At 40.5% G+C, this 24,392-nt stretch overlaps 3 protein-coding genes across 7 annotated transcripts; 1 reads left to right on the top strand and 2 right to left on the bottom strand.

Moving 5' to 3' along the window:
- Positions 1 to 5,347: 5,347 nt before the first annotated feature.
- LOC109639679 (zona pellucida sperm-binding protein 3-like) lies at positions 5,348 to 9,595 on the bottom strand. 2 transcript variants are annotated; one of them, XM_069518480.1, is made up of 8 exons: positions 9,236 to 9,595; positions 8,390 to 8,517; positions 7,709 to 7,812; positions 7,403 to 7,580; positions 6,682 to 6,799; positions 6,356 to 6,447; positions 5,663 to 5,781; positions 5,348 to 5,518 (listed from the first exon to the last, which is right to left on the bottom strand). In XM_069518480.1, the coding sequence occupies exons 1-8, from the start codon at positions 9,593 to 9,595 to the stop codon at positions 5,430 to 5,432; spliced, it is 1,188 nt and encodes a 395-aa protein (XP_069374581.1). In that variant the 3' UTR covers positions 5,348 to 5,429. The 2 variants fall into 2 exon arrangements, 1 of the variants encoding a protein (XP_069374581.1); XR_011239836.1 differs by lacking the exon at positions 6,356 to 6,447.
- Positions 9,596 to 10,972: 1,377 nt separating this feature from the next.
- LOC109646225 (up-regulator of cell proliferation) lies at positions 10,973 to 19,031 on the top strand. Its single transcript, XM_069518467.1, has 4 exons — positions 10,973 to 11,110; positions 11,453 to 11,496; positions 11,628 to 11,691; positions 13,576 to 19,031. Exons 2-4 carry the CDS (start codon positions 11,491 to 11,493, stop codon positions 18,273 to 18,275), a joined length of 4,770 nt encoding a protein of 1,589 aa, XP_069374568.1. The 5' UTR covers positions 10,973 to 11,110; positions 11,453 to 11,490; the 3' UTR covers positions 18,276 to 19,031.
- On the bottom strand, positions 14,706 to 24,315 carry LOC109646896 (zona pellucida sperm-binding protein 3-like). 4 transcript variants are annotated; one of them, XM_069518477.1, is made up of 9 exons: positions 23,956 to 24,315; positions 23,109 to 23,236; positions 22,428 to 22,531; positions 22,122 to 22,299; positions 21,400 to 21,517; positions 21,074 to 21,165; positions 20,382 to 20,500; positions 20,120 to 20,235; positions 14,706 to 20,035 (listed from the first exon to the last, which is right to left on the bottom strand). In XM_069518477.1, exons 1-8 carry the CDS (start codon positions 24,313 to 24,315, stop codon positions 20,147 to 20,149), a joined length of 1,188 nt encoding a protein of 395 aa, XP_069374578.1. In that variant the 3' UTR covers positions 14,706 to 20,035; positions 20,120 to 20,146. The 4 variants fall into 4 exon arrangements, with proteins under 4 accessions (XP_069374578.1, XP_069374577.1, XP_069374579.1 ...); XM_069518476.1 differs by lacking the exon at positions 14,706 to 20,035 and having other exon boundaries at positions 20,065 to 20,235; XM_069518478.1 differs by lacking the exons at positions 14,706 to 20,035; positions 23,109 to 23,236 and having other exon boundaries at positions 20,065 to 20,235; positions 22,428 to 22,536.
- Positions 24,316 to 24,392: the final 77 nt, after the last annotated feature.

The following is a 24,392-nucleotide window of genomic DNA, read 5'->3' as shown; positions in this document are numbered from 1 at the left end:
TCTTATAGGCAAATGTAAGGAGAGTTTTCAACTTTTCTGTCTAAACTCGGATAGAGGTAGAGTATATCCTAGAGTTTAAACTTGCCATATACAGTATGCTTTAATTAGTCTCAGCTGTCAAGCATGATATTACACCACCTGTTTTACTGTAACTACAACAAAACCTAACACTTGAACTTACATCAGATCAGTGTGATAACAGTGACCTAAAATGACAGTCTATGCTTTTTCCAGAATGTGCCTATGCAAAAAATGACAATGCCAACACATAGATTTTTAGTGGATATACCAGCCACCATGTTAATCATATTAGTTTAACTTTACCATGATGACAATAATTAATACAAGTACACACAGGGTGATGGGTACGTCGAACTCAAATTAAAATGTTGATCTGATTGTGGCGCAGTAGGAAAGGTTAGGTATGACAAATCCACCCAAAATGTCTGCAACAGCTTTCAAGAAAATCCATTTGTGCTTTAGAATTTTCACTCACAACCATATATGTTAACCTGCTGGCAGCACCAGAGTCAAAGTCACGGCAATCACAGAATTCACTTTAAAACATTGTCAATCATTCCCTGGGCACTCTTAACATCTGCAGTCCATGCAATAGTTGTCTCACACACGTGCATTTTAGAAAACGTCAGGGTTCACCAAAGCTGGTGAGTTTAATCCTCTCCAAAATTTCATGACAATAATTCAGGACAAGCTATAGTCTGGACAAAAGCCTGTTTTCCACTGGTCAAAAAACCCACTGACACTCGCTAACATCTGGCTGGGATTGGATACAAATTTGCATTCACTTCCGGGTCAAATGACTCTGCAGTAGACACTGGCTTGAATCAGCTCCGATCAACGTTGATAGGAAACATGACTCCTCCAGTAAGGAGGGAGAGAGCGAAAGAGAGAAAGAGAGCAACTCTGTGTTCGTGATGTCGAACATGACCCACCGGGAGAGAAAAAAATTTATACAATCATATCCCCGCTCAGTGGGTGTCTTACACTGTTTTTATCTAGAATACAATTCTCATATTTCTGGCTCATTTACAAAGCATTGCCGTTGAAAAGGACTGAACCATACCGGTCTTGAAAACTGACCTTTAGCACTTTACACGGCATCTGTACATCACCCTTCTCCAAATATATGTTCCCCCTTTTTCAGCTTTGCCACCCAACAAGGGAAGCTGTGGCTCAGGGGTTAGACTGGTTGTCCTCTAACCAGTCTCCCCTTTTTGCATGCTGAAGTCTCCTTGGGCAAGATACTGAACACCAAATTGTCCCTTCTTATAGAGAAAAGTGCTGCGGTGAATGGAAAACTGTACTGTAAAGCACTTTGAGTGGTCATCAGAACCAGAAAAGCTCTTTTTATATGGTCTCTTCAGTTCTCCCTGTTGCCAAGCTGCCTTGTGTGGTTTTATTTTCTGGCCTCGTTGCCCCTGGTCTCACACCTTCTGTTATCATTCGTCATTTCCACTTAACACCCACACAGTATGCCTGCAGAAATGTAAAATTCTCTCCTTAAATGTGCACACGTTAACTTTCTCTTAGGTTTGTCAAATTGGGTTATTTCCACTTTCATGTTCCAGCAAAACAACTGTACTGGCAGCACAAGCCTCACAGACAATTACACATTTATCTAACAATAAGTGATAATCTGATTACTCCAGGATATGTGTGCTTTTGAAATTTACAGCCATGGTAAGTGGAGTACAAACACTGAAGCATTATTCTAGGGCTCAATGTCTCCCCCATGCTTTGCTCTAATTTAACTTTCTCCATTTGCACCCATAGAAAACAACAACATACTGTATGCAGGGGTGGGGGGTCCAGCCACGGGGCCAAATGTCGCCTGCCAGACAGTTTGATGTGTTCCATTAAGCTGTTCATAAACTTTCACTAATACAAAACCTCAGAAAATATAAAATTATTCTCATACCAACAATGACTTTTTTCTTCAATTAAAGAAAATAACAAAAGTAAACTAACACCCCCTTCAGCATGGTTCCATCTGGCTGTGGGTCCAGCTCACGGTGATCCCAACATAGTGGCAACAAGGAAGATGGGTAAGAAAACGAAGGTGCGAAATGCCTAGCTTTTGTCGACATGAAAAAAAAAAAAAATTCTATTTTTGTTGACATATAAAAGACAAGCCAGTGTGTGTAGTTTAAAGGGACATATAGCAGTGATTTAAAAAAGGATCTTGAGTGTCAATACAGTTGAAAATATGCAGTTGAATTAGTAGCGGATTAATGACAATATGAAGACACTGAAGAATACAAGATGTCCATAAAACAGAGAAATCCTGCCCAACTAGCCTTTTTTGTGCGACTAACCGAAGGAAGGAGTTCCTGTCTCGAAGCTCAGGAAAACCGCCCTCTGCTCTCTATGCATGTCCTGAGAATTGAAATGACCCGTGAAGGAAAAAAGGTTCACCACCCCTGTTCCAACGTGACCTCAGCGTGTGGATTCCCCCTGTGTCTTGTTTTGCATCCAACAAAAATTCCTGTTGCTTTCTTATCTAATCCACCTCTGAGTTTTTTTTTTCCTCTTCACAGCATAAGCTTCTCACAACTTCCTGGCTGCATTGAAAAAAAGGAGGGGGGGGGCATTTAAGATGAGAAAAGTCAGTCACTAGAGTCACACAAGGCAACGTGGGAATGGGTCTTAACCTTTCTGAGAACAGACATCAGAATATTAGAACAGCGTGATAAGATGGCATAACCGACAACATATACGAGCGGGGGACTCCGCGACCAATTGCAACAATTGCAACTCCAGTGTCTTGTACAAATACTGTATATAAATGGACAGTGTCTCTATTTCCTCCCACTATCAAGAAACAAAGCCAAAATATCCTGGATATGAATGCTGCCATCTTGCACATTTGGAGCCAGAGTCTGCACAGTAGCGATCTAGGGGTGGAGTCTTGGTATCAAGGCGTGTCGATACATCATACATCTCAGGTGTCAATCACAACTTATTACAACCAAACCACTTGAACATACTGCAGTGGGATAAGAATGACCTCAAATGTCAGAATCCACTTTGTGACATCTTGATATGAGCTTTGACTTTTTAATTTGGTCCATGTCCCATCCACTAACATGAAGGAGGTGGGGTTTATGAACTATATTGTAGCCAGCTATCAAGTAGTGATTGAGACGATTTGGCTTCACTTCACTTTACTTCACTTTATATATAGTCTATAGTGTTGTATGACATCAGTTTTTCCCCAATGTTTCCTAGAAAGGATGTTTTAAACAATGGATTTTTCTGAGTTATGGAGGGACGTATGTTTACTGCACAGGAGTAGGAGTAATATGGCGGGGTGGATTTGCAACTGTGGGAACACTGGAGAAAGGGGTTCATATTCTGATTGTAGCATGTTGTTAGATTTAGGCAACAAATCTAATTTGGTAAAAGCTATAAGCAAAGGTCCTGTTACGGTTAAATTATGCCAAACACTGGTCTCATGCTTCAAGTCTAATTTGGCTAATTATTTTTCCCCAAACCATACCCATAAAATATTGAGGGAAATATTCCACCACAAGAGGATATTGTAGGGGAAAATGGGTTTTCAGTGTTGCAGAGATTTATTCTATATAAACATTTTGCCATGCACCAGATATGTTAACTGACAAAAAAAATCAATATCCCGATCACATCCTATTGGCAGTGGAAGGGTGGAGATAGTAAAGATTGCCAGCTGGAATCAGTTAAAGATAAATATTTTAAAAACGAACCTCAACAAAATTAAAACCAAAAGACTTTGGTTTTAATTAATGTCTATGTTGAAAAGATAAATAAAACATTATCTGATGGGCCATGCATCACACACTCCAGTGTAATACATAAGAACATTTGATGCAACAGCACGGGAAAACATCAACCGCACTAATACAATGGAGGTTAGGGAAAAGTCAAGCATGCTCGATGTCTTAAATTTAAGAAGCTATTTATTAATAACTCATGCAAGGCTGCCAAAATACTATACTACCTCATAATCTGTATGAAACTAAAGTTGGTTTACCAAAAAAAAACCCTTGCATGTGTGTGAGCTCACAACAGATGCAGCACACAATTGATGGAAAAGATTACCAGAGCAAAAGTGTTGAGAAGGTTCACATTTACACGTAAATACTTGGAGTAACTCCAACTTTACAATAGTATTTAAACAGAAGCGTCCGAACCTCTCTCCATTGCATAGATATGAATTCTCCTGACAGGTAAAACCACAAAGCCAAACATTATAAATGTAGACTGCTCAGCTTCAACTCTTCCATTCACAACAATTCTGACTAACAAGTGATGAGTGAAAGGTCAGCCTTTTCCAAAACCAGTAAGATCCCCCACAAAATACAATTGCTAATTACATCAATACAGTGGATTGTTCTCAGAGACAAAGATCAAGAATAACTGTTGTCCTGATGTCATGGAATAAGACACTGCGCCATTAAAATCCACCAGGTTTCCCATTTGGTCTGTCACATTTCCTCTCACGGGACTAGATAAGGGTTTCTACTGACAGAGAAACAGTGGAAGCAGAGTACATCGAGTACATGGCTGCGGAGCTGTCCCATTCTTACCCTGATGTCTGTTTATTCTAGATCGCTTGTTGCCTCTGAGATATTTTAAGTTCCATTGTGGTGCTTCAGCCTTTTTGTGGAAATTCCTCATGGGTTTGTTTTCTTGGCTATTAATTTTAATGGCTGAAAGAAATACTACTCATTCTTCAGTCAGGCTGAAACTACTACTTGTCAGTCTGATGAGAGACATATTTACAAACAGGATTTCTATCAAGTCAGCTCACAGACACGCTGAGCCAACTAAATAAAAACCCAGACCGTGGCAGCTTGGAATGTTTCTAGTATTTTATAGAAAAATGTAATCATGGTAGTAAAAATTGGTTTGTTTATTCCTCTTGGGGCTAAATAAAGCTTTCTCAAAATAGGCATCTTCTGCTCAGTCAAAAAGGAGCAGCACTAGCGCACTCTGCTGGCATACACATGGAATTGTTTTACTACATGTAGACACAAGTTACATGTGGTTTAAAGAAACAAATTTGGGTTGTAACTTTTAGCTGACAGCGAGATAATGAACACATCATTTGCCAATGCTTGCCTTTTCATTTCTTCTGCATATAATCCAACATATTCTGTTAAAGCAAATCACTGCTGTAAACGGCCTCCAAGGGTTCAGAGTAATCAGAAAATAAATCCTCACATGAAGGGGCTTTAAATGTGTTTAGAAGGAGTATAAATCTGTAGAGCCAACGCAGTAGTAGGCTATTCATGCCTTTGAGCTTTGCATTTTCTCTGAGGGATTAGAAACAAGAAAAACAATATGTGATAAATGCTTTATTGGTCAACTCCCCAGCTCTCAGCAGTCCCTGTACCCACCTAATAGTCAAGTTGGAAAAATGCTCTTCAGTGACTGACTGACAGATGACCAGTCCAATGGGAGGATGGCAGGGTGTGAAGAGGTCCGACTGTTGTGTCCGCCTCATGCGTTGTTTCTGTCAAACATACACACACACAACTAGTTTAGAGACCATATAACTGCATGTGCTTCACATCCATAAAGGTTGCTATGGCTACCATCTGCATTCAGTACAACTGGTAAAAGTAACCTAAAAAACCTGTAAAGTTCATAGGAAAACCTTTATGGGGTGAAGTCTTGTGGACAGTGTAGCCAGTATTCCCCACTCCAGTGGGTCTCAAGCAGTCCTCAGAGTCACAGCATTCGCACAGAGTATGGTCCCCCTCTGTGGCACGCCACCTGAGTGACAGAGGAGCATCCGAATAATACTGTGATGCCTTTATACGCATTAAGATAAAACTAGTGCTGCACAATTTGATATGAAAAGACATATTGCGATTATTGTGGATGGTATTGCAATGACAATATAATAAATGGTGTTTTGAATAACAGTGCTTGGTTCTCAAAGAAAATGCACAGCTCACTGATTATTTAAGGTATATTTCATCATAAGACGTATGAGGTCAAAGTATTTTTGCCAGGTGACTAAACCGAATGAACAAAAAACCATGATGACAGTTCTCTACTGCTCTGGAGACAGTGCACACTGCAGTGACTCCAATATAAGACAGGATTTGTACAGACAATAATAAGTTCACTACAACAATGGAGCTCACATTATGCATTACGGGTTGTATGTAGCGTAATTATGTTGCGAGGCCAGTGAGTATTTTCAAGCCTGTCTATTGTGACTACTCCAGTGATAATTAGCCTTTAAAGTGTTTGTTTGGTCCAATTTGGTCCAATCGTGCAGCACTAGTTCAGACCAATGACGAACTGATTCAACATTGAACGCTGCTAGATGCAGCCTAACCTGAATGAGGGCCTATGGAAGTAGCAGGCTTTGTTAAGGTGGCTCTGGGAGTTTTGTTTCGGAGTGGCCCTCAGGTGGCAGCTGATGAACATCTTGAAGAACAAAGCCAAATGAATAAAAGTGCATTTGATCCAGGATTGATTTCAGCAATGTGATGAATACACTTGTGCACGATTTATTATAATGCAAATGAAAAACACTTGCTATAGGATGAATTCAAAAATAAGAGAGATGAATTCCACAAATAGTATCTTTGTGCTAATATAGTTAAACCATTGTCATTCGGAAAGTAATTACACAGCAACTGCCCAATGAGGTGTTGTTACCTGTTCCCCAGAATCCTGCTTGAAGTGGAAGGCCTGGACACTGAAGCACAACCTGTTTTCTTGCTCCCGCAGGTGGAATTTAGATGAAGACCCTGGTAATACACTGTCTACAAGACATCTGGAATGATGAAGAAACACATCTAATTTAGACATGATGATTCCAACAGAGCTTTGCTTCCAACCCGGTCCCAAACACTGAAAGATGACCCAACCTGGCTGAGGATCCACTCAATAGACTCAATGTCACATTTTAATTCTTGGGCTGAACACTTTGCAATATGAAACACTTTTGTTACCTCCGCCAAAAAGATTATGTTCTCATCGGCAATTGTGTATTTATCTGTTATTTAGCAGCACTGCACAAAAACTACAGGAGGGATTGCCTTGGTGGGTCAGGGGAGAACCCATTACATTTTGGTGCAAATCTGGATCAGGGTGAGGATCCAGTTTTTTCCCCACTTCCTTTAACATTACGAGATATCACAATATTTACAATAATTTATTGTAATTCATGGATCTTGAGGTAAAATAAAAAGTTTTAGGGGACTGATATTTGAGCAAATTGGTGCAGATCCAATTTAAAATTCATGAAGTTACAAATTATATCCTAAGGGGACTGCTGGGCCTTTATGCACTCTACAGAGTACCATTCTGTGTTGAGTTTAATACTTTGAACCAGCCACAAATGCATAGAATGTTTGAGTCAGAAGGTCCGACTGACCCATATTTGGTGATAAACTTGTAGCTTGGTGAGGAGAGAGGGTCGGGCTTCAGTGTAGCAACACAGTAGTCCACATATACAGTGAGTGGAGGGTGCAGCGGCGCCTCCACGCTGGCCTCCAAAAACACTGCTTCCCCCTGCTGGTACACTGAGGTATTACGTAGAGAGGTGCAGTCATCTGTATGAGGACATCACTTGTTTTAAAATTCTGTTTCAATCTCATATTATTTAGAAAGAAATATTGACACATACTGTTGACAGAGAAATCTTCCACTGATACAGTCAAAATTGAGAGTGAGTTTTCACCTGCCATGGTACGTAGGGAGAAGTGCAGAAGGCCAAATACACCGATAGTGGATGTCATGGGTTGCCAGGTTGGAGTTAATGCATCTGCATTCACTGTCTGCTTTCTGCGCTGACAAAAAAACGAGGCACGGGTTATAGAGTTAAAGTGCTGATGGCAGCTTATTACAACCAACATTGCTCAGATCCAGTAGTTCTCAAATGGTGTGCACACTGGTGTGCCATGAAATAAGCCCAGAAACACTGTGGGATTTTGAGAGAAATGTACAATATTATAATTGCTTCAGGGCTCCAGAGTGCATTGGAAACAGACCAACACTGTAAAACCAGGGACAATGTTGATTCAGGATCAGAGCAGAAGCAGCAATTTAGTCTGGAGCCCTGATACAAGATGTTGTATGATTATTTTTTAATTTAAATTATTATTTTTATATATTTCATTTCTCAACACATTCCTTACCCCAAAAAACCTTCGGAACTCTTCAGAATTATTAGTGTGTGACATATCGAAGACCTTGATTGACAGCCAGTGTGAAGGAGAGCGACCATAGAACGGGGGTAAAAGTGGATGGTAATGTGGGTTTTGAATGAATAAGAATACAGGTGTGCCAATGAAATGGGACAGCATGAGTTTGAATTAAGAAAAGTTTTCACTGTACATAAACAATATTGCATCAACCTCACCTGTTATAATGGCACTCAACAGGTACGACGGTCGTTGCTGCTCTAACTATTACACTGCCTGAAGAGGTCGAAATCACAGCAGGAAATAGAAAGAGCATGTTGGAATACACAAGCCACTCACCATGAACCTGGAAAGTAGCAAAGACATTGCCATTAGCATTGTCTAATTACCTTTACCCAAATAATGTCATACTCAAAATAAGCAATAACTAAATGAATGCATGGAATATTACAATTTGAGTTGTAATTCCCACCATGTTTTCAGCCTAGATGTCCACTGTAAACCACGCGTGAACGCAGCTCTAGAGAAGAATATCTGAGGCTGGAACATGGTGGAAATGACACGTTGAGTTTTTAATTCAAATGTCAGAGCTTGTTTACCCCTGAGACTCCTCAAGTGTTTTGTGGACACAAACACTTCTCCCACCCCTCCATAGGCATAGTGGTGAGTGAATTTTCATTTTTCGGTGAACTACCCCTTTAATGAAGCCATTTTGCAAAGTCATGCCATGTCATATTACATTTTATTCAATTTCAATATTTTCTCACTTCCATTTTACTTGAATTATTTCTCTGTTTCAAATGATTTAAAAATGTTTGTATCAATTTATCCTTTTTATTTCGTTGACCTCTTTTTTTTTAAATCTCTTTTGTACTTCTCTTTTATTTAGTTTGAAAGTTCTTGTAAACTGTGCTCTCAGATTTGAAACGGTCTTTGAATGTGGTATCTGTTGTTGTATTTCATGTGGCAGTGCAGCGCCTTGAATCCGGTGAAGGAAACGTGCTTTATAAGCACACTGTGTTTTTGCAGAGTGCTCAGACTTTGGCTCTGCGGCTTCCTCTTACTCTGGACTGGGCCCCACAGTCCTGCAGCCCCGCGGAGATGACCGCTGCGTCGCCGGACATGAGTCCCCGCGGTCCACACGACGCCTCCTGTCCCCGCGTCGCCTTCGCCCCGAGTCGAAGGTGCTCGCGTCTGAACGGGACCCGTCTCTCCTCGAGGAGCCTCCGCTGCACGGTGACCCTCACCTCCGCCTCTCCACAGTGGATCTCGAGTCCGCCGCTGTCCCGGGTTCCCACGGTGAAAGAAGCGGCGCTCGCGCACGGCGCGACCGACGGAGAGTCGAGTTGGAGCCCGGTGAATTGTAGCAGGACGGCCATTTTCACACAGGCAGCGTGGTTAGCGAACGAAGGCTGGAGTCGCATCGTCACAATCAGTTGCGCAGCGAATTGTGGGAAACACCGTCAGAAATACTCCAGTCCCATTCATCTATGCATCCAGCCCCCCATTCATTCATTCATCCCTCCATTCTTTCATTCATCTATGCATCCAACCCTCAATTCATTTATTCATCCCTCCATTCATTCATTCATTCATTCATCTATGCATCCAACCCTCATTCATTTATTCATCCCTCCATTCTTTCATTCATCTATGCATCCAACCCTCAATTCATTCATTCATCCCTCCATTCTTTCATTCATCTATGCATCCAACCCTCAATTCATTTATTCATCCCTCCATTCATTCATTCATTCATTCATTCATTCATCTATGCATCCAACCCTCATTCATTTATTCATCCCTCCATTCATTCATTCATTCATTCATTCATCTATGCATCCAACCCCCCCATTCATTCATTCATCCCTCCATTAATTCATTCATCTATGCATCAAACCCCCCATTCATTCATTCACCCCTCCAATCATCTATGCATCCTAACCCTCATTCATTCATTCATTCATCCATCCCTCCCCCTCCCTCCATGGATTCATCCATCCATCAATCCATCCATTCCCCCTCCCTTCATTCATTCATCTATGCATCCATCCATCCCTCCATTCATTCGTCAATTCATCCATCGATTCATTAATCCATTCATCCCTCCATTCATTCTATCTACAGCAACAGGTTGATGAATGTATGAATCATGAACAACAAAAGAAACCTTCTAGACGGGTAAATCTAAGTGAAATAAAGAATGAACACCACTGCTGACCTCCTCCATCAACTGCAATGTCCACATTATAGATGTATTTTTTATTGTAGTGAATGAATACCCATCACACAATTATTTATATTTTACGACTTCCCATCCTGGAAAGCAAATGTATTCTGCAAATTCTCCAGAACACATTTAACTGGGTTCTCCCCATGGCATCCTCTCAGTTACATATGAACTGCACTGCACTGCACAAATAAAGCTGCACTGTGGTAGTTTGGAAGACCCCACCACTTATGATAAATGCTTTCGCTGACACAATACCCAGGGTCTAGTGAGCTGGTTTGGCTGTTGTTGCATGGCAGTGACAGCTACTAAAGTCTATTCTTTGACCTTATCATATATCATCTGTAAATCATTCACTGTATATCCTGAACAACGCCCCATGTACTACCTGAGAGGGACTGTTTTACATTTTCTAGCTTTCACATGCACTCACAATCAAAGTCTTCAATCAAAGTCTCTGAAGAGTTGGATTTCAAGTTACTATAAACGGTCTCTTTCTGGGAAACCATGTGACCATGTCAAAATGAAAGTGAAAGTCCCTCACTGAGGACTATAAAAAGCTTGTCTGCAGAGCAGTACTGCATTGGCTTGTGTGGTTGGGAGTGGTGTTTTCATCGGCAGAAATACATAACCTGCAACTCGGGTGTAACTGCAAAAGAACATCCTGGACAAAGAATGCAATCGTGCCATTGGTAAATTCCTTTAAAAGGTAGGTTGCTTATTACAGAGTTTGGTAGTTATATTGTTTTATTTGTTTTATATTGTCTTTTTTTACGTATGTGCCTGATGGGAGGACCTGCATAATGACACAAATAACACAGCTTTGTTCGGAATTAATACAAATTTGTAATGTTTTATTTCTTTTTTCAAGAATCATTTATGTGATGTGAGATGGGTACAAACACATTTTAAAGACTAGTTGATGTAGATTATTGATGTGATCTGCACACACCCGATTCGGCACTACTGCAGCCAAGTCGGCTGTAGGCTGGGATATTTACTGCAAATGGGGACTGAAGCCTCACAGAATTGTCTTACATTTATTTTACAGTGAGAAGCACAAGTGAGAGGATTGGGAGTACAGCCACAATGGAGGTAAACAGCTAATCTATATGTTTTGTGTTGATAAAAACAAATATAATGGAAATATGTCACTATAAGCTCATGTGCATGGGATAATGAGTTGATTTGTCACATTTGCAAATGTGTTTTTTTCATTTATCAAGGGAATCGGCGATGGAGATCCGCCTGTTGATCATAACCTTGGCAGCAATAGAAACTGCCACAAAGGTCAGTCCTCATGCACTCTATTGTTCTGATTGAAAGGCATCATTTACTGTGCAGTTTGTAAGTAGTTTAAAGCAGTTGTTAATATTTGCATCAAGCCACTCCTCCCTGTCATATTATAATATTATAATTATAATATATATTATTATATATTATTATTTATTATTTATTATTATTTATTCTTCTTCTGGCCATGGATTTTCATTTTTTTGTGAAGCACTTTGTAACTTTGTTCAGATAAGTGCTATACAAATACAGTTATTATTATTATTAAAGCAGTAACAAGTCTGTCCACACAAGTAAGTAAAATGAAAAATAAAAACAAGGAAGCAATTATATTAACCACAGAGGTGGTTGGTTATTTTTGCCTGATGAAAAATATTGTGGGTTAGCAGTAAGAATTTTTTATTTTTTTTGTGACATCATCAAGTTAAAGCTTGTTGTGATGATTATACCTTAAGCGATAAGTGCATTCAACCAAATCAATCAACGCAACGTTGTGGCATGCAGAGTATTCGGTAAAAAGTTGCCATTACACCTGCACGAGAGAATTTCTAATATAGGGGGATTGTCCACTCTCACAATTTCCTGGTTGTGGTGGGGGGGCGCTTGCAAGGTTGCACAGAATGTGTAGCCCCAAAAGGAAAAACATTCATGGAGAAAAGAAAAGAACCCTTACAACTCTGTCAGTTTGCCTGATGTGACCTTTCTGTTCGTTTTAGTGACACGAGCTTCGCCATTTTGGCTTCACCAGAGCCTGCTTTTTGTGTAATAAAATGATTTACTATTATTAATTATTAGACGCTTCTACTTTAGATGTACATTTAGCTGTCAATCAGGATGACCCTTCCTTTTCTCCTTTAGATGGCTATTTGACTTCTTTTGCAATGTGTCACAAATCCTTGATCAGCCAATCAGATGCAGAAATGCAGAATGTTTGCATGAAATGGGCAAAATCCCAGTAGGAGAAGTGAAGGATGTTAGAATTTTTTTTCATTTTTTTAATTTCAATTTCAAATTGTATGTGGACCTTTTTGTCTCGAGGAAGGTGTAAATTATTCTTTTAGGTCTAGATTATTCTTTTAGGTCTAGATTATTCTTTTAGCTATATAAACTCCAACTGCCCTCAAGGTCAATTGCAGCCAATCAAGTGTACAGAAATGTGTTTGGTATTGATCTACTTGTTCCAATCTTGGCAAGAAAGACATAAAAATGGGGGAGGAAACTGTCCCTGAGCCTGGAGGTGCGGGCCCGGATGCTGAGGTACCGGTGGCCAGATGGCAGCAGACAGAACAGTTTATGGTTTGGGTGGTAGGGGTCTTGATGATGTTTTAACTAGTTCGTTTCATCTAAATTATATGAATTGTAGTTTTCTTTACCCCAGAAAAGGCCCTTTATATTCAAATACTTCCTATTTACATCGAAGACACCATGTTTTTTTTACATAAGTCGAGACTGGTCAAACTAAACACCTTTTGAGTTTTTATGACAATAAAAGGCTACCACAGGTTCTTTTTCATGTTTGGATGAGGAGGGTGAGGTGAGGGGTGTTCAGCTGCAACATGCAACTTCAACAGTAGATATCACAAAATTCTACACACTGTACCTTTAAAAGGTGCTCCAGCAAAGGGGTGGAAAACATTTTTCAAGAGTGGTTTCAAGTTTTTTGTCCTTTTTTGACATATATACATAATGAATTATTTAACACATATCATACAAACCTCCCAAATGCACAAGCCAGATTTTCACTCTCTTTAACACGACAAGAAAGAGCATTAGCCTTGGCGGAGGTATGTGCTCTCTGAGAGAACTCTAGTTATAGGAATGACCCGAATACCATTGCCATTTTAATTATTGGTTGAATAATAACTGCTTTCATGCCCACAGAGAGACAACTGCAGAGCTTGTTGGAGGATCTGGGCTTGGAGCAGCACTACACAAAGAAGCTATCACTGAGTGAAATACTTCAGATTGACCTGAAGGCAATCACTGATGAAACTGTCAAGTGCAACTCAGATCTTCCATGGTACTTCTTCAAGAAACTAATGATGGTTAATGTGACAGCGAGAACTATACAATCAGAATGTGAATCATCCAATGAAGGAGCAACAGAAATGACTGAATTTGACTTTGACAATCAGAGTGACATTCCAGACTCAGGTGAAATGGTAAACCCCCTTGACGTAATCACTGCTCTCTTCCTGTGTTCTGATGCTTTTGTGCAACAGGAAATGGCCCTCAAAATGTCCATGTGTCAGTTTTCTGTGCCTCTCCTGCTTCCAGATTGTGACACAAAGCAGTGCAAACTCATGCTTTGGGCCATGAGAGACATTGTTAAAACCTACAGACCTCAGTCACTTTTACAATCCAAAGGCTTTACTGAAGAAAGAATTGTTCTCTCTGAACTTCCAATGATATCTTTTGTGAGACTGGGGGAATGTTCCATGTCCAAGTCAGAGATTCTCAATAAGCTTTTGAGCAATTCTGAAGAGTACCATGACTATTTTACTCACCATGATATGAAGTGTGGTAACACCCCAAGAAGAATATCCAATGGACTGACTGAAATTACTTGGTACCTTCCTTGTGGCAAAAAAACCATTGATATATTCAGTGAGCCAGTAGCTGTAGCTAACCTTCGTGGGGACATTGCTTCATTTGAAACTCAGTTTTCTTTCTTGTGTCAGACATCTGCAGCAGTGTTTGTGTTCTTTGACAATTTGGACCCTGAGTGCAAGCTGCTAACCAACCTCCACCACAAGGCGAAGATGTTTTTGGTCGGTAACCAACAAAGCAAATGCTTTAGGATGGATGCTCTAAAAACAGTAGCAACAAAGCTGGGCTTGACTAAAAACATCATTACAAAGACCAAGCAGAAAAATTATGCAGACTTTGTCAACGATCTGCGGACAATGGTCAACAGTGTTATTGAGAACACAAAGAAGAAGATGTGCATTGAGAAGATGGCTGACATTGCCCATGAATTGGGAATCTTGGTTGATGAAGACTGTCCAGAGTTTCAGACTGCCAAGGAAAATGCAGATGCCATAACATCAAAAATTCAGAACACCCTTGAATACAAAACCAATCAGCTTCCCTTGCATGGCGAAATATGGAAGGAATTGACAATTTTAGAGAAGGAAGAATTTCGGCTTAAAAATCAGGGATCTGAAGACATAGAAATATACAAAGGAGGGCTTCAGAAAAAGAAAGAAGAACTTCGGGAGAAACAGAGCTCTAAAAACATATCAGATGCCATGACATGCTTCATCAATGCGATATCAAGTCCAGGCATTGAGAGACGTTATTTCCTGAAATGGATGCGAATGAACCTTGATAACCTGTCTCGAGAAAAACTGTCTGGCCTCAGGAAGGAGTACAAAGAAAACTGCAAAGATGCTGAGAACAAAGAGGCCATCAAAGTCATTGATAAAGAGCTCTCCAACAGCTCACTGGGAACTGAACACTTCTTCCGTGAAATGGGTCAGATTTATGAAGCTTCACTTTCCCTTCCAGAGCACGATCTGTCGCGTAAACAACTACAGCATCTGCCCAAAATCTGTGCAGGATTGTTGCTTGATGGATTTCCCCTTGAGCTTGTAGATGGAGATGCATCCAACATACCTCTCACATGGGTGAGTGATGTTCTCTCTCAGCTCAATGAACTGGTGTCTCCAAAGAACAAGATACTAGTGGTCACGGTTCTTGGAGTTCAGAGCACAGGAAAGTCCACTCTTCTTAACACTATGTTTGGAGTGCAGTTTGCAGTCAGCAGTGGTCGATGCACCCGAGGTGCTTTTATGTTGCTCATCAGAATCAGTGAAGATGTCAGAGAAGTCCTCAACTGTGACTTCATGGTTATCATTGACACTGAGGGCTTAAAGTCACCAGAGCTTGCACAACTGGATGATAGCCATGAGCATGACAATGAGTTGGCAACACTTGTTGTGGGGCTGAGTGATATCACCATTATCAATATTGCAATGGAGAATTCAACACAAATGAAGGACATCCTCCAAATAGTTGTGCATGCGTTTCTCAGGATGAAAGAGGTGGGCAAAAAGCCTAAATGTCAGTTTGTTCACCAGAATGTGTCAGATGTTGCAGCCAATGAGAACACCCTACGAGAGAGGAAACTGCTCTTGGAACAGTTAAACGAGATGACGCAGGCAGCGGCCAAAATGGAGAAGAAAGAAAAGAACAAGTGCTTCACTGATGTCATGGAGTACAATCCAGAAACTGGGAACTGGTACATTCCTGGACTCTGGAATGGAAACCCACCAATGGCACCAGTCAATGCAGGGTACAGCGAAGCTGTATATCAGCTCAAGAAAAACATCACCCAAATACTAGGAAAGTGTGAGTCCTCTGCTAATGACATCTTGAAGTTTAAAGAGTGGATGTCAAGCCTGTGGAAAGCAGTCAAGCATGAAAACTTCATCTTCAGCTTCAGAAACAGTCTCGTGGCTGATGCATACATGAGGCTATGCACAGAATTCAACAACTGGGAATGGGACTTCAAAGAATCCATATACAAGTGGATTACATATGCTGAAACAACCATTTCAAATTTAGGAACAGCTGCTTCCAAATTTCAAAGAGTTGGCTTAAAAGAACTCATCTTGAGTTTGAAAAGTGAAGTCTCCACAAAGCTGATGGAATTGGAGAAAGAGCTCCTTGAAAAACTGAAAAACTATTTCAAGCAAAAAGACGGCAATGTCCATCTGGTAGAAGGATACAAAGAGGAATTCGCAAACAGTGCAAAGACTCTTCGAAAAGACATGCAGAACTCTGTGTATAGCCAACTCACAGCAGCGGCTGAAATCAAACAGGGACGGACAGAAGTTCAGAAAATCAAGGAAAATCACGCAAAAGAAATTGAAAAAGCAGTGTGTGCACTGATCGATAAATGTCGACAGACAAAAGTCCAGATGAGAGATGAAAAACTGAACCAAGAATTTGATAAGATGTGGAATGAAACAGTACAGAAACTGTCTTTTTCCAAACAAGAGCCAACAAATGTCTTCACCAGTGTCTCCCACTACCTAAGACTAAATCTCTCATCCAAAGGGAGTCATGCTTGTGAATTGCTGAGTCAAAGAAGACTGCAAGATTGTGGCAGAACGCCTTTCAAATATGAAGCCAAAGGAAAGATGGAAAGAGTTAAAAAGACGATGAGCGATTACTTACCCTTTCAAGATCCCACAATCAGGGTGCAGAATACCGCTGACAACATCATAGCTGAATGCACTCAGTATGTGATGGAAAAAGTCAAAACAGAAAAACCTGAAGCAGATACAAAAACAACTAAAAACTACTCTGATGCTTACATCCAGGAGATCCTTCGCATAATTGATGAGAGGCTGCAAAAGAATCAGGATATAACCATAGGCATTGAATTTGAAGTTTCTCTAAAACAGCACATCTGTGGCATTGCAGCCAGACACTTCCAGATCATGCACGATGATTTCCTACGCGAGAATGACCCTTATGTATGCCTGAACAAAAACAAAAAAAAGTTTTGTGATGGTTTTAAAGATGTGTTCCATCAACGAGACCAGTCCCAGAAGAAGGCAGAAGAATTCACCAAACAATGTTTGAAGCCGGCAGTTGAGAACTTTGTCTACAGTAAACTGGGTCCTCATATCATTGGTGAAATGAAGAAACAATCGCAGTTCAATGCAAGAGTCTACTCCCAGTATGAAATTTTACTGGATTTGCTCTCAAAGGATAGCTTTAGGGAGTATGTAAGGTATATCCGCTCATATGAGAGCTATGTAAAGGAATGGATACACGAACAAATAGTGAAACACTTCTCAAATGGTTCTAAGCTGTTTGAGCTAGTGGAACAGCATCTTGACTCAAGTAGCAGCAGCATAAAGGATGCAATCTACCAGGCCAAAAAGAAAACAAGTGCTGACTTGAAAACATTCATTAACAACTTCTGTCAGGAACTTGGTGAGAAACTGGTCATTTCCCAGGATGCACTTGGTGCTTTCATGATCCTGAACAAAGCAAACCAGGAACAGTTTGCTGACTGGTTCACACAGTTTGTGGATGAAATGGAACAAGCTCTGAGGAAAGAGTTTAAAGAAAGAGACATCGAGAAGATACTTAAACACCTTGATGCCAAGCCCCAGAATGAGCTCTTCACAAGTGTGATTGGATGTGGTAAACAGTGTCCTTTCTGTGCAGTGGCCTGTGTGTCAGGAGGTGGTGACCATTCTGAGCATACGGCTCAACTGCATAGGCCACAGGGTCTGAATGGATACAGGTGGGAAGACACCAAAAAACTAGTCACTGACATTTGCTCGTCATCTGTGGTGAGTGACATCCTTTTTCGCTGTGATGCTACAAAAGGTAAATTGCACCCTTACAAAAATTACAGAGAAATTTTCAAAGACTGGAAAATTCCTCCAGATGGAAGCTATCAGGCATCAGACTACTGGAAATATGTAATGGCAAAGTTCAACGATGAGTTTGCAGACGAACATGGTGCAAAGCCTGCTGATATTCCTTCAACGTGGAAAGATATCAAACGTCCGCAGGCAGAAAAGAGTCTCACAGAGACATTTAACATGAAATGAGAGACAACAAGCGATCTGGGTAGAGAAGTGCACGTTCTCCTCATTACACTGATTCATTATCTTGTCATGGATATTTTTGATCAATTCATGTTGACCTTTATCTGAGGTTTTAAAAAAATATGTTTTTAACAAAGTAATCTGCTTTAACCCTGTTGATGAGCACACTGAAATACTTTGACAGTCTGCGTACATTCTAGGAGCACATGTTCAGAAACGTACCAAATTAAGTAACATCTAAACTTAATTTTATGTGTTGCCTCTAAAAACATCCATGCAAATAATCCAAGAAAGAAATTGTTGGTTTTTCTTTTATCAAATTTAATGTGAGATGCTATTTTTTGTTTCTATGACAATCCTGATGTTAAATATGTCCATGTATTGTATTGTCTCTCTTTAAAACATGACTAAGTCTGTGTGTGGTATCATCTTTATCGAGCAGAAACTCTTTTGGTACAATATGCCATAAAATCAGAATTTAAAAATCTGTTCCTGTTCCTCTGACATCCAATGTAGGAAAAGATAAAGTGTATATGTCATGTCATGTATATGTTGTTGAGATTTTTTCTCTTGAAATTGAGCAGTCTTTTTATTTGCTCCCTCAGAATGAAGGGGTTCTTTGTTTTTAGTTTTATCTTGTGGTAACTATTTACACTTTTAAAGGAACTAAAAGATCATTCACTCATTTGTGGTGTTGTTAACTTGTATGGATGAATTACTTATTTTAGCAGATTCAATAAACAAGCGATGGCAGTCTGAGCATGAATCCTTCAATGTTTCCCAAAGCACAATCACAGCATACAGCATACAACAGGAATATTATCTCCTTTAACTTTTCTTTTTTTAAATTACTTTTCATAATTCAAGTCATGGCTTTTGTGTGGGTTTGCTACGGTGGTAAATCATGTGTTTTTATTCACAATAATGGAAAAATGACATTCAGGTGAACCTGCTAAATTTGCGTATCAGTCTGATACATTCAATAGTTTTTTTCTCACAGGAGTAGAAAGTTAGCTTTAGTTACAATTTCTTACCCTGATGTCTGTTTATTCTAGATCGCTTGTTGCCTCTGAGATATTTTAAGGTCCATTGTGGTGCTTCAGCCTTTTTGTGGAAATTCCTCATGGGTTTGTTTTCTTGGCTATTAATTTTAATGGCTGAAAGAAATACTACTCATTCTTCAGTCAGGCTGAAACTACTACTTGTCAGTCTGATGAGAGACATATTTACAAACAGGATTTCTATCAAGTCAGCTCACAGACACGCTGAGCCAACTAAATAAAAACCCAGACCGTGGCAGCTTGGAATGTTTCTAGTATTTTATAGAAAAATGTAATCATGGTAGTAAAAATTGGTTTGTTTATTCCTCTTGGGGCTAAATAAAGCTTTCTCAAAATAGGCATCTTCTGCTCAGTCAAAAAGGAGCAGCACTAGCGCACTCTGCTGGCATACACATGGAATTGTTTTACTACATATAGACACAAGTTACATGTGGTTTAAAGAAACAAATTTGGGTTGTAACTTTTAGCTGACAGCGAGATAATGAACACATCATGTGCCAATGTTTGCCTTTTCATTTCTTCTGCATATAATCCAACATATACTGTTAAAGCAAATCACTGCTGTAAACGGCCTCCAAGGGTTCAGAGTAATCAGAAAATAAATCCTCACATGAAGGGGCTTTAAATGTGTTTAGAAGGAGTATAAATCTGTAGAGCCAACGCAGTAGTAGGCTATTCATGCCTTTGAGCTTTGCATTTTCTCTGAGGGATTAGAAACAAGAAAAACAATATGTGATAAATGCTTTATTGGTCAACTCCCCAGCTCTCAGCAGTCCCTGTACCCACCTAATAGTCAAGTTGGAAAAATGCTCTTCAGTGACTGACTGACAGATGACCAGTCCAATGGGAGGATGGCAGGGTGTGAAGAGGTCCGACTGTTGTGTCCGCCTCATGCGTTGTTTCTGTCAAACATACACACACACACAACTAGTTTAGAGACCATATAACTGCATGTGCTTCACATCCATAAAGGTTGCTATGGCTACCATCTGCATTCAGTACAACTGGTAAAAGTAACCTAAAAAACCTGTAAAGTTCATAGGAAAACCTTTATGGGGTGAAGTCTTGTGGACAGTGTCGCCAGTATTCCCCACTCCAGTGGGTCTCAAGCAGTCCTCAGAGTCACAGCATTCGCACAGAGCATGGTCCCCCTCTGTGGCACGCCACCTGAGTGACAGAGGAACATCCGAATAATACTGTGATGCCTTTATACGCATTAAGATAAAACTAGTGCTGCACAATTTGATATGAAAAGACATATTGCGATTATTGTGGACGGTATTGCAATGACAATATAATAAATGGTGTTTTGAATAACAGTGCTTGGTTCTCAAAGAAAATGCACAGCTCACTGATTATTTAAGGTATATTTCATCATAAGACGTATGAGGTCAAAGTATTTTTGCCAGGTGACTAAACCGAATGAACAAAAACCATGATGACAGTTCTCTACTGCTCTGGAGACAGTGCACACTGCAGTGACTCCAATATAAGACAGGATTAGTACAGACAATAATAAGTTCACTACAACAATGGAGCTCACATTATGCATTACGGGTTGTATGTAGCGTAATTATGTTGCGAGGCCAGTGAGTATTTTCAAGCCTGTCTATTGTGACTACTCCAGTGATAATTAGCCTTTAAAGTGTTTGTTTGGTCCAAGTTGGTCCAATCGTGCAGCACTAGTTCAGACCAATGACGAACTGATTCAACATTGAACTCCGCTAGATGCAGCCTAACCTGAATGAGGGCCTATGGAAGTAGCAGGCTTTGTTAAGGTGGCTCTGGGAGTTTTGTTTCGGAGTGGCCCTCAGGTGGCAGCTGATGAACATCTTGAAGAACAAAGCCAAATGAATAAAAGTGCATTTGATCCAGGATTGATTTCAGCAATGTGATGAATACACTTGTGCACGATTTATTATAATGCAAATGAAAAACACTTGCTATAGGATGAATTCAAAAATAAGAGAGATGAATTCCACAAATAGTATCTTTGTGCTAAAATAGTTAAACCATTGTCATTCGGAAAGTAATTACACAGCAACTGCCCAATGAGGTGTTGTTACCTGTTCCCCAGAATCCTGCTTGAAGTGGAAGGCCTGGACACTGAAGCACAACCTGTTTTCTTGCTCCCGCAGGTGGAATTTAGATGAAGACCCTGGTAATACACTGTCTACAAGACATCTGGAATGATGAAGAAACACATCTAATTTAGACATGATGATTCCAACAGAGCTTTGCTTCCAACCCGGTCCCAAACACTGAAAGATGACCCAACCTGGCTGAGGATCCACTCAATAGACTCAATGTCACATTTGAATTCTTGGGCTGAACACTTTGCAATATGAAACACTTTTGTTACCTCCGCCAAAAAGATTATGTTCTCATCGGCAATTGTGTATTTATCTGTTATTTAGCAGCACTGCACAAAAACTACAGGAGGGATTGCCTTGGTGGGTCAGGGGAGAACCCATTACATTTTGGTGCAAATCTGGATCAGGGTGAGGATCCAGTTTTTTCCCCACTTCCTTTAACATTACGAGATATCACAATATTTACAATAATTTATTGTAATTCATGGATCTTGACGTAAAATAAAAAAGTTTTAGGGGACTGATATTTGAGGAAATTGGTGCAGATCCAATTTAAAATTCATGAAGTTACAAATTATATCCTAAGGGGACTGCTGGGCCTTTATGCACTCTACAGAGTACCATTCTGTGTTGAGTTTAATACTTTGAACCAGCCACAAATGCATAGAATGTTTGAGTCAGAAGGTCCGACTGACCCATATTTGGTGATAAACTTGTAGCTTGGCGAGGAGAGAGGGTCAGGCTTCAGTGTAGCAACACAGTAGTCCACATATACAGTAAGTGGAGGGTGCAGCGGCGCCTCCACGCTGGCCTCCAAAAACACTGCTTCCCCCTGCTGGTACACTGAGGTATTACGTAGAGAGGTGCAGTCATCTGTATGAGGACATCACTTGTTTTAAAATTCTGTTTCAATTTCATATTATTTAGAAAGAAATATTGACACATACTGTTGACAGAGAAATCTTCCACTGATACAGTCAAAATTGAGAGTGAGTTTTCACCTGCCATGGTACGTAGGGAGAAGTGCAGAAGGCCAAATACACCGATAGTGGATGTCATGGGTTGCCAGGTTGGAGTTAATGCATCTGCATTCACTGTCTGCTTTCTGCGCTGACAAAAAAACGAGGCATGGGTTATAGAGTTAAAGTGCTGATGGCAGCTTATTACAACCAACATTGCTCAGATCCAGTAGTTCTCAAATGGTGTGCACACTGGTGTGCCATGAAATAAGCCCAGAAACACTGTGGGATTTTGAGAGAAATGTACAATATTATGATTGCTTCAGGGCTCCAGAGTGCATTGGAAACAGACCAACACTGTAAAACCAGGGACAACGTTGATTCAGGATCAGAGCAGAAGCAGCAATTTAGTCTGGAGCCCTGATACAAGATGTTGTATGATTATTTTTTAATTTAAATTATTATTTTTATATATTTCATTTCTCAACACATTCCTTACCCCAAAAAACCTTCGGAACTCTTCAGAATTATTAGTGTGTGACATATCGAAGACCTTGATTGACAGCCAGTGTGAAGGAGAGCGACCATAGAACGGGGGTAAAAGTGGATGGTAATGTGGGTTTTGAATGAATAAGAATACAGGTGTGCCAATGAAATGGGACAGCATGAGTCTGAATTAAGAAAAGTTTCCACTGCACATAAACAATATTGCATCAACCTCACCTGTTATAATGGCACTCAACAGGTACGACGGTCGTTGCTGCTCTAACTATTACACTGCCTGAAGAGGTCGAAATCACAGCAGGAAATAGAAAGAGCGTGTTGGAATACACAAGCCACTCACCATGAACCTGGAAAGTAGCAAAGACATTGCCACTAGCATTGTCTAATTACCTTTACCTAAATAATGTCATACTCAAAATAAGCAATAACTAAATGAATGCATGGAATATTACAATTTGAGTTGTAATTCCCACCATGTTTTCAGCCTAGATGTCCACTGTAAACCACGCGTGAACGCAGCTCTAGAGAAGAATATCTGAGGCTGGAACATGGTGGAAATGACACGTTGAGTTTTTAATTCAAATGTCAGAGCTTGTTTACCCCTGAGACTCCTCAAGTGTTTTGTGGACACAAACACTTCTCCCACCCCTCCATAGGCATAGTGGTGAGTGAATTTTTATTTTTCGGTGAACTACCCCTTTAATGAAGCCATTTTGCAAAGTCATGCCATGTCATATTACATTTTATTCAATTTCAATATTTTCTCACTTCCATTTTACTTGAATTATTTCTCTGTTTCAAATGATTTAAAAATGTTTGTATCAATTTATCCTTTTTATTTCGTTGACTCTTTTTGTTTTAAAATCTCTTTTGTACTTCTCTTTTATTTAGTTTGAAAGTTCTTGTAAACTGTGCTCTCAGATTTGAAACGGTCTTTGAATGTGGTATCTGTTGTTGTATTTCATGTGGCAGTGCAGCGCCTTGAATCCGGTGAAGGAAACGTGCTTTATAAGCACACTGTGTTTTTGCAGAGTGCTCAGACTTTGGCTCTGCGGCTTCCTCTTACTCTGGACTGGGCCCCACAGTCCTGCAGCCCCGCGGAGATGACCGCTGCGTCGCCGGACATGAGTCCCCGCGGTCCACACGACGCCTCCTGTCCCCGCGTCGCCTTCGGCCCGAGTCGAAGGTGCTCGCGTCTGAACGGGACCCGTCTCTCCTCGAGGAGCCTCCGCTGCACGGTGACCCTCACCTCCGCCTCTCCACAGTGGATCTCGAGTCCGCCGCTGTCCCGGGTTCCCACGGTGAAAGAAGCGGCGCTCGCGCACAGCGCGACCGACGGAGAGTCGAGTTGGAGCCCGGTGAATTGTAGCAGGACGGCCATTTTCACACAGGCAGCGTGGTTAGCGAACGAAGGCTGGAGTCGCATCGTCACAATCAGTTGCGCAGCGAATTGTGGGAAACACCGTCAGAAATACTCCAGTCCCATTCATCTATGCATCCAAC

Source organism: Paralichthys olivaceus, chromosome 22 (genome assembly GCF_024713975.1).
Source record: "Paralichthys olivaceus isolate ysfri-2021 chromosome 22, ASM2471397v2, whole genome shotgun sequence".
Taxonomy (NCBI): Eukaryota; Metazoa; Chordata; class Actinopteri; order Pleuronectiformes; family Paralichthyidae; genus Paralichthys; species Paralichthys olivaceus.
The sequence above is the reverse complement of the archived record's forward strand: the minus strand, read 5'-3'. Positions and strand labels throughout refer to the sequence as shown.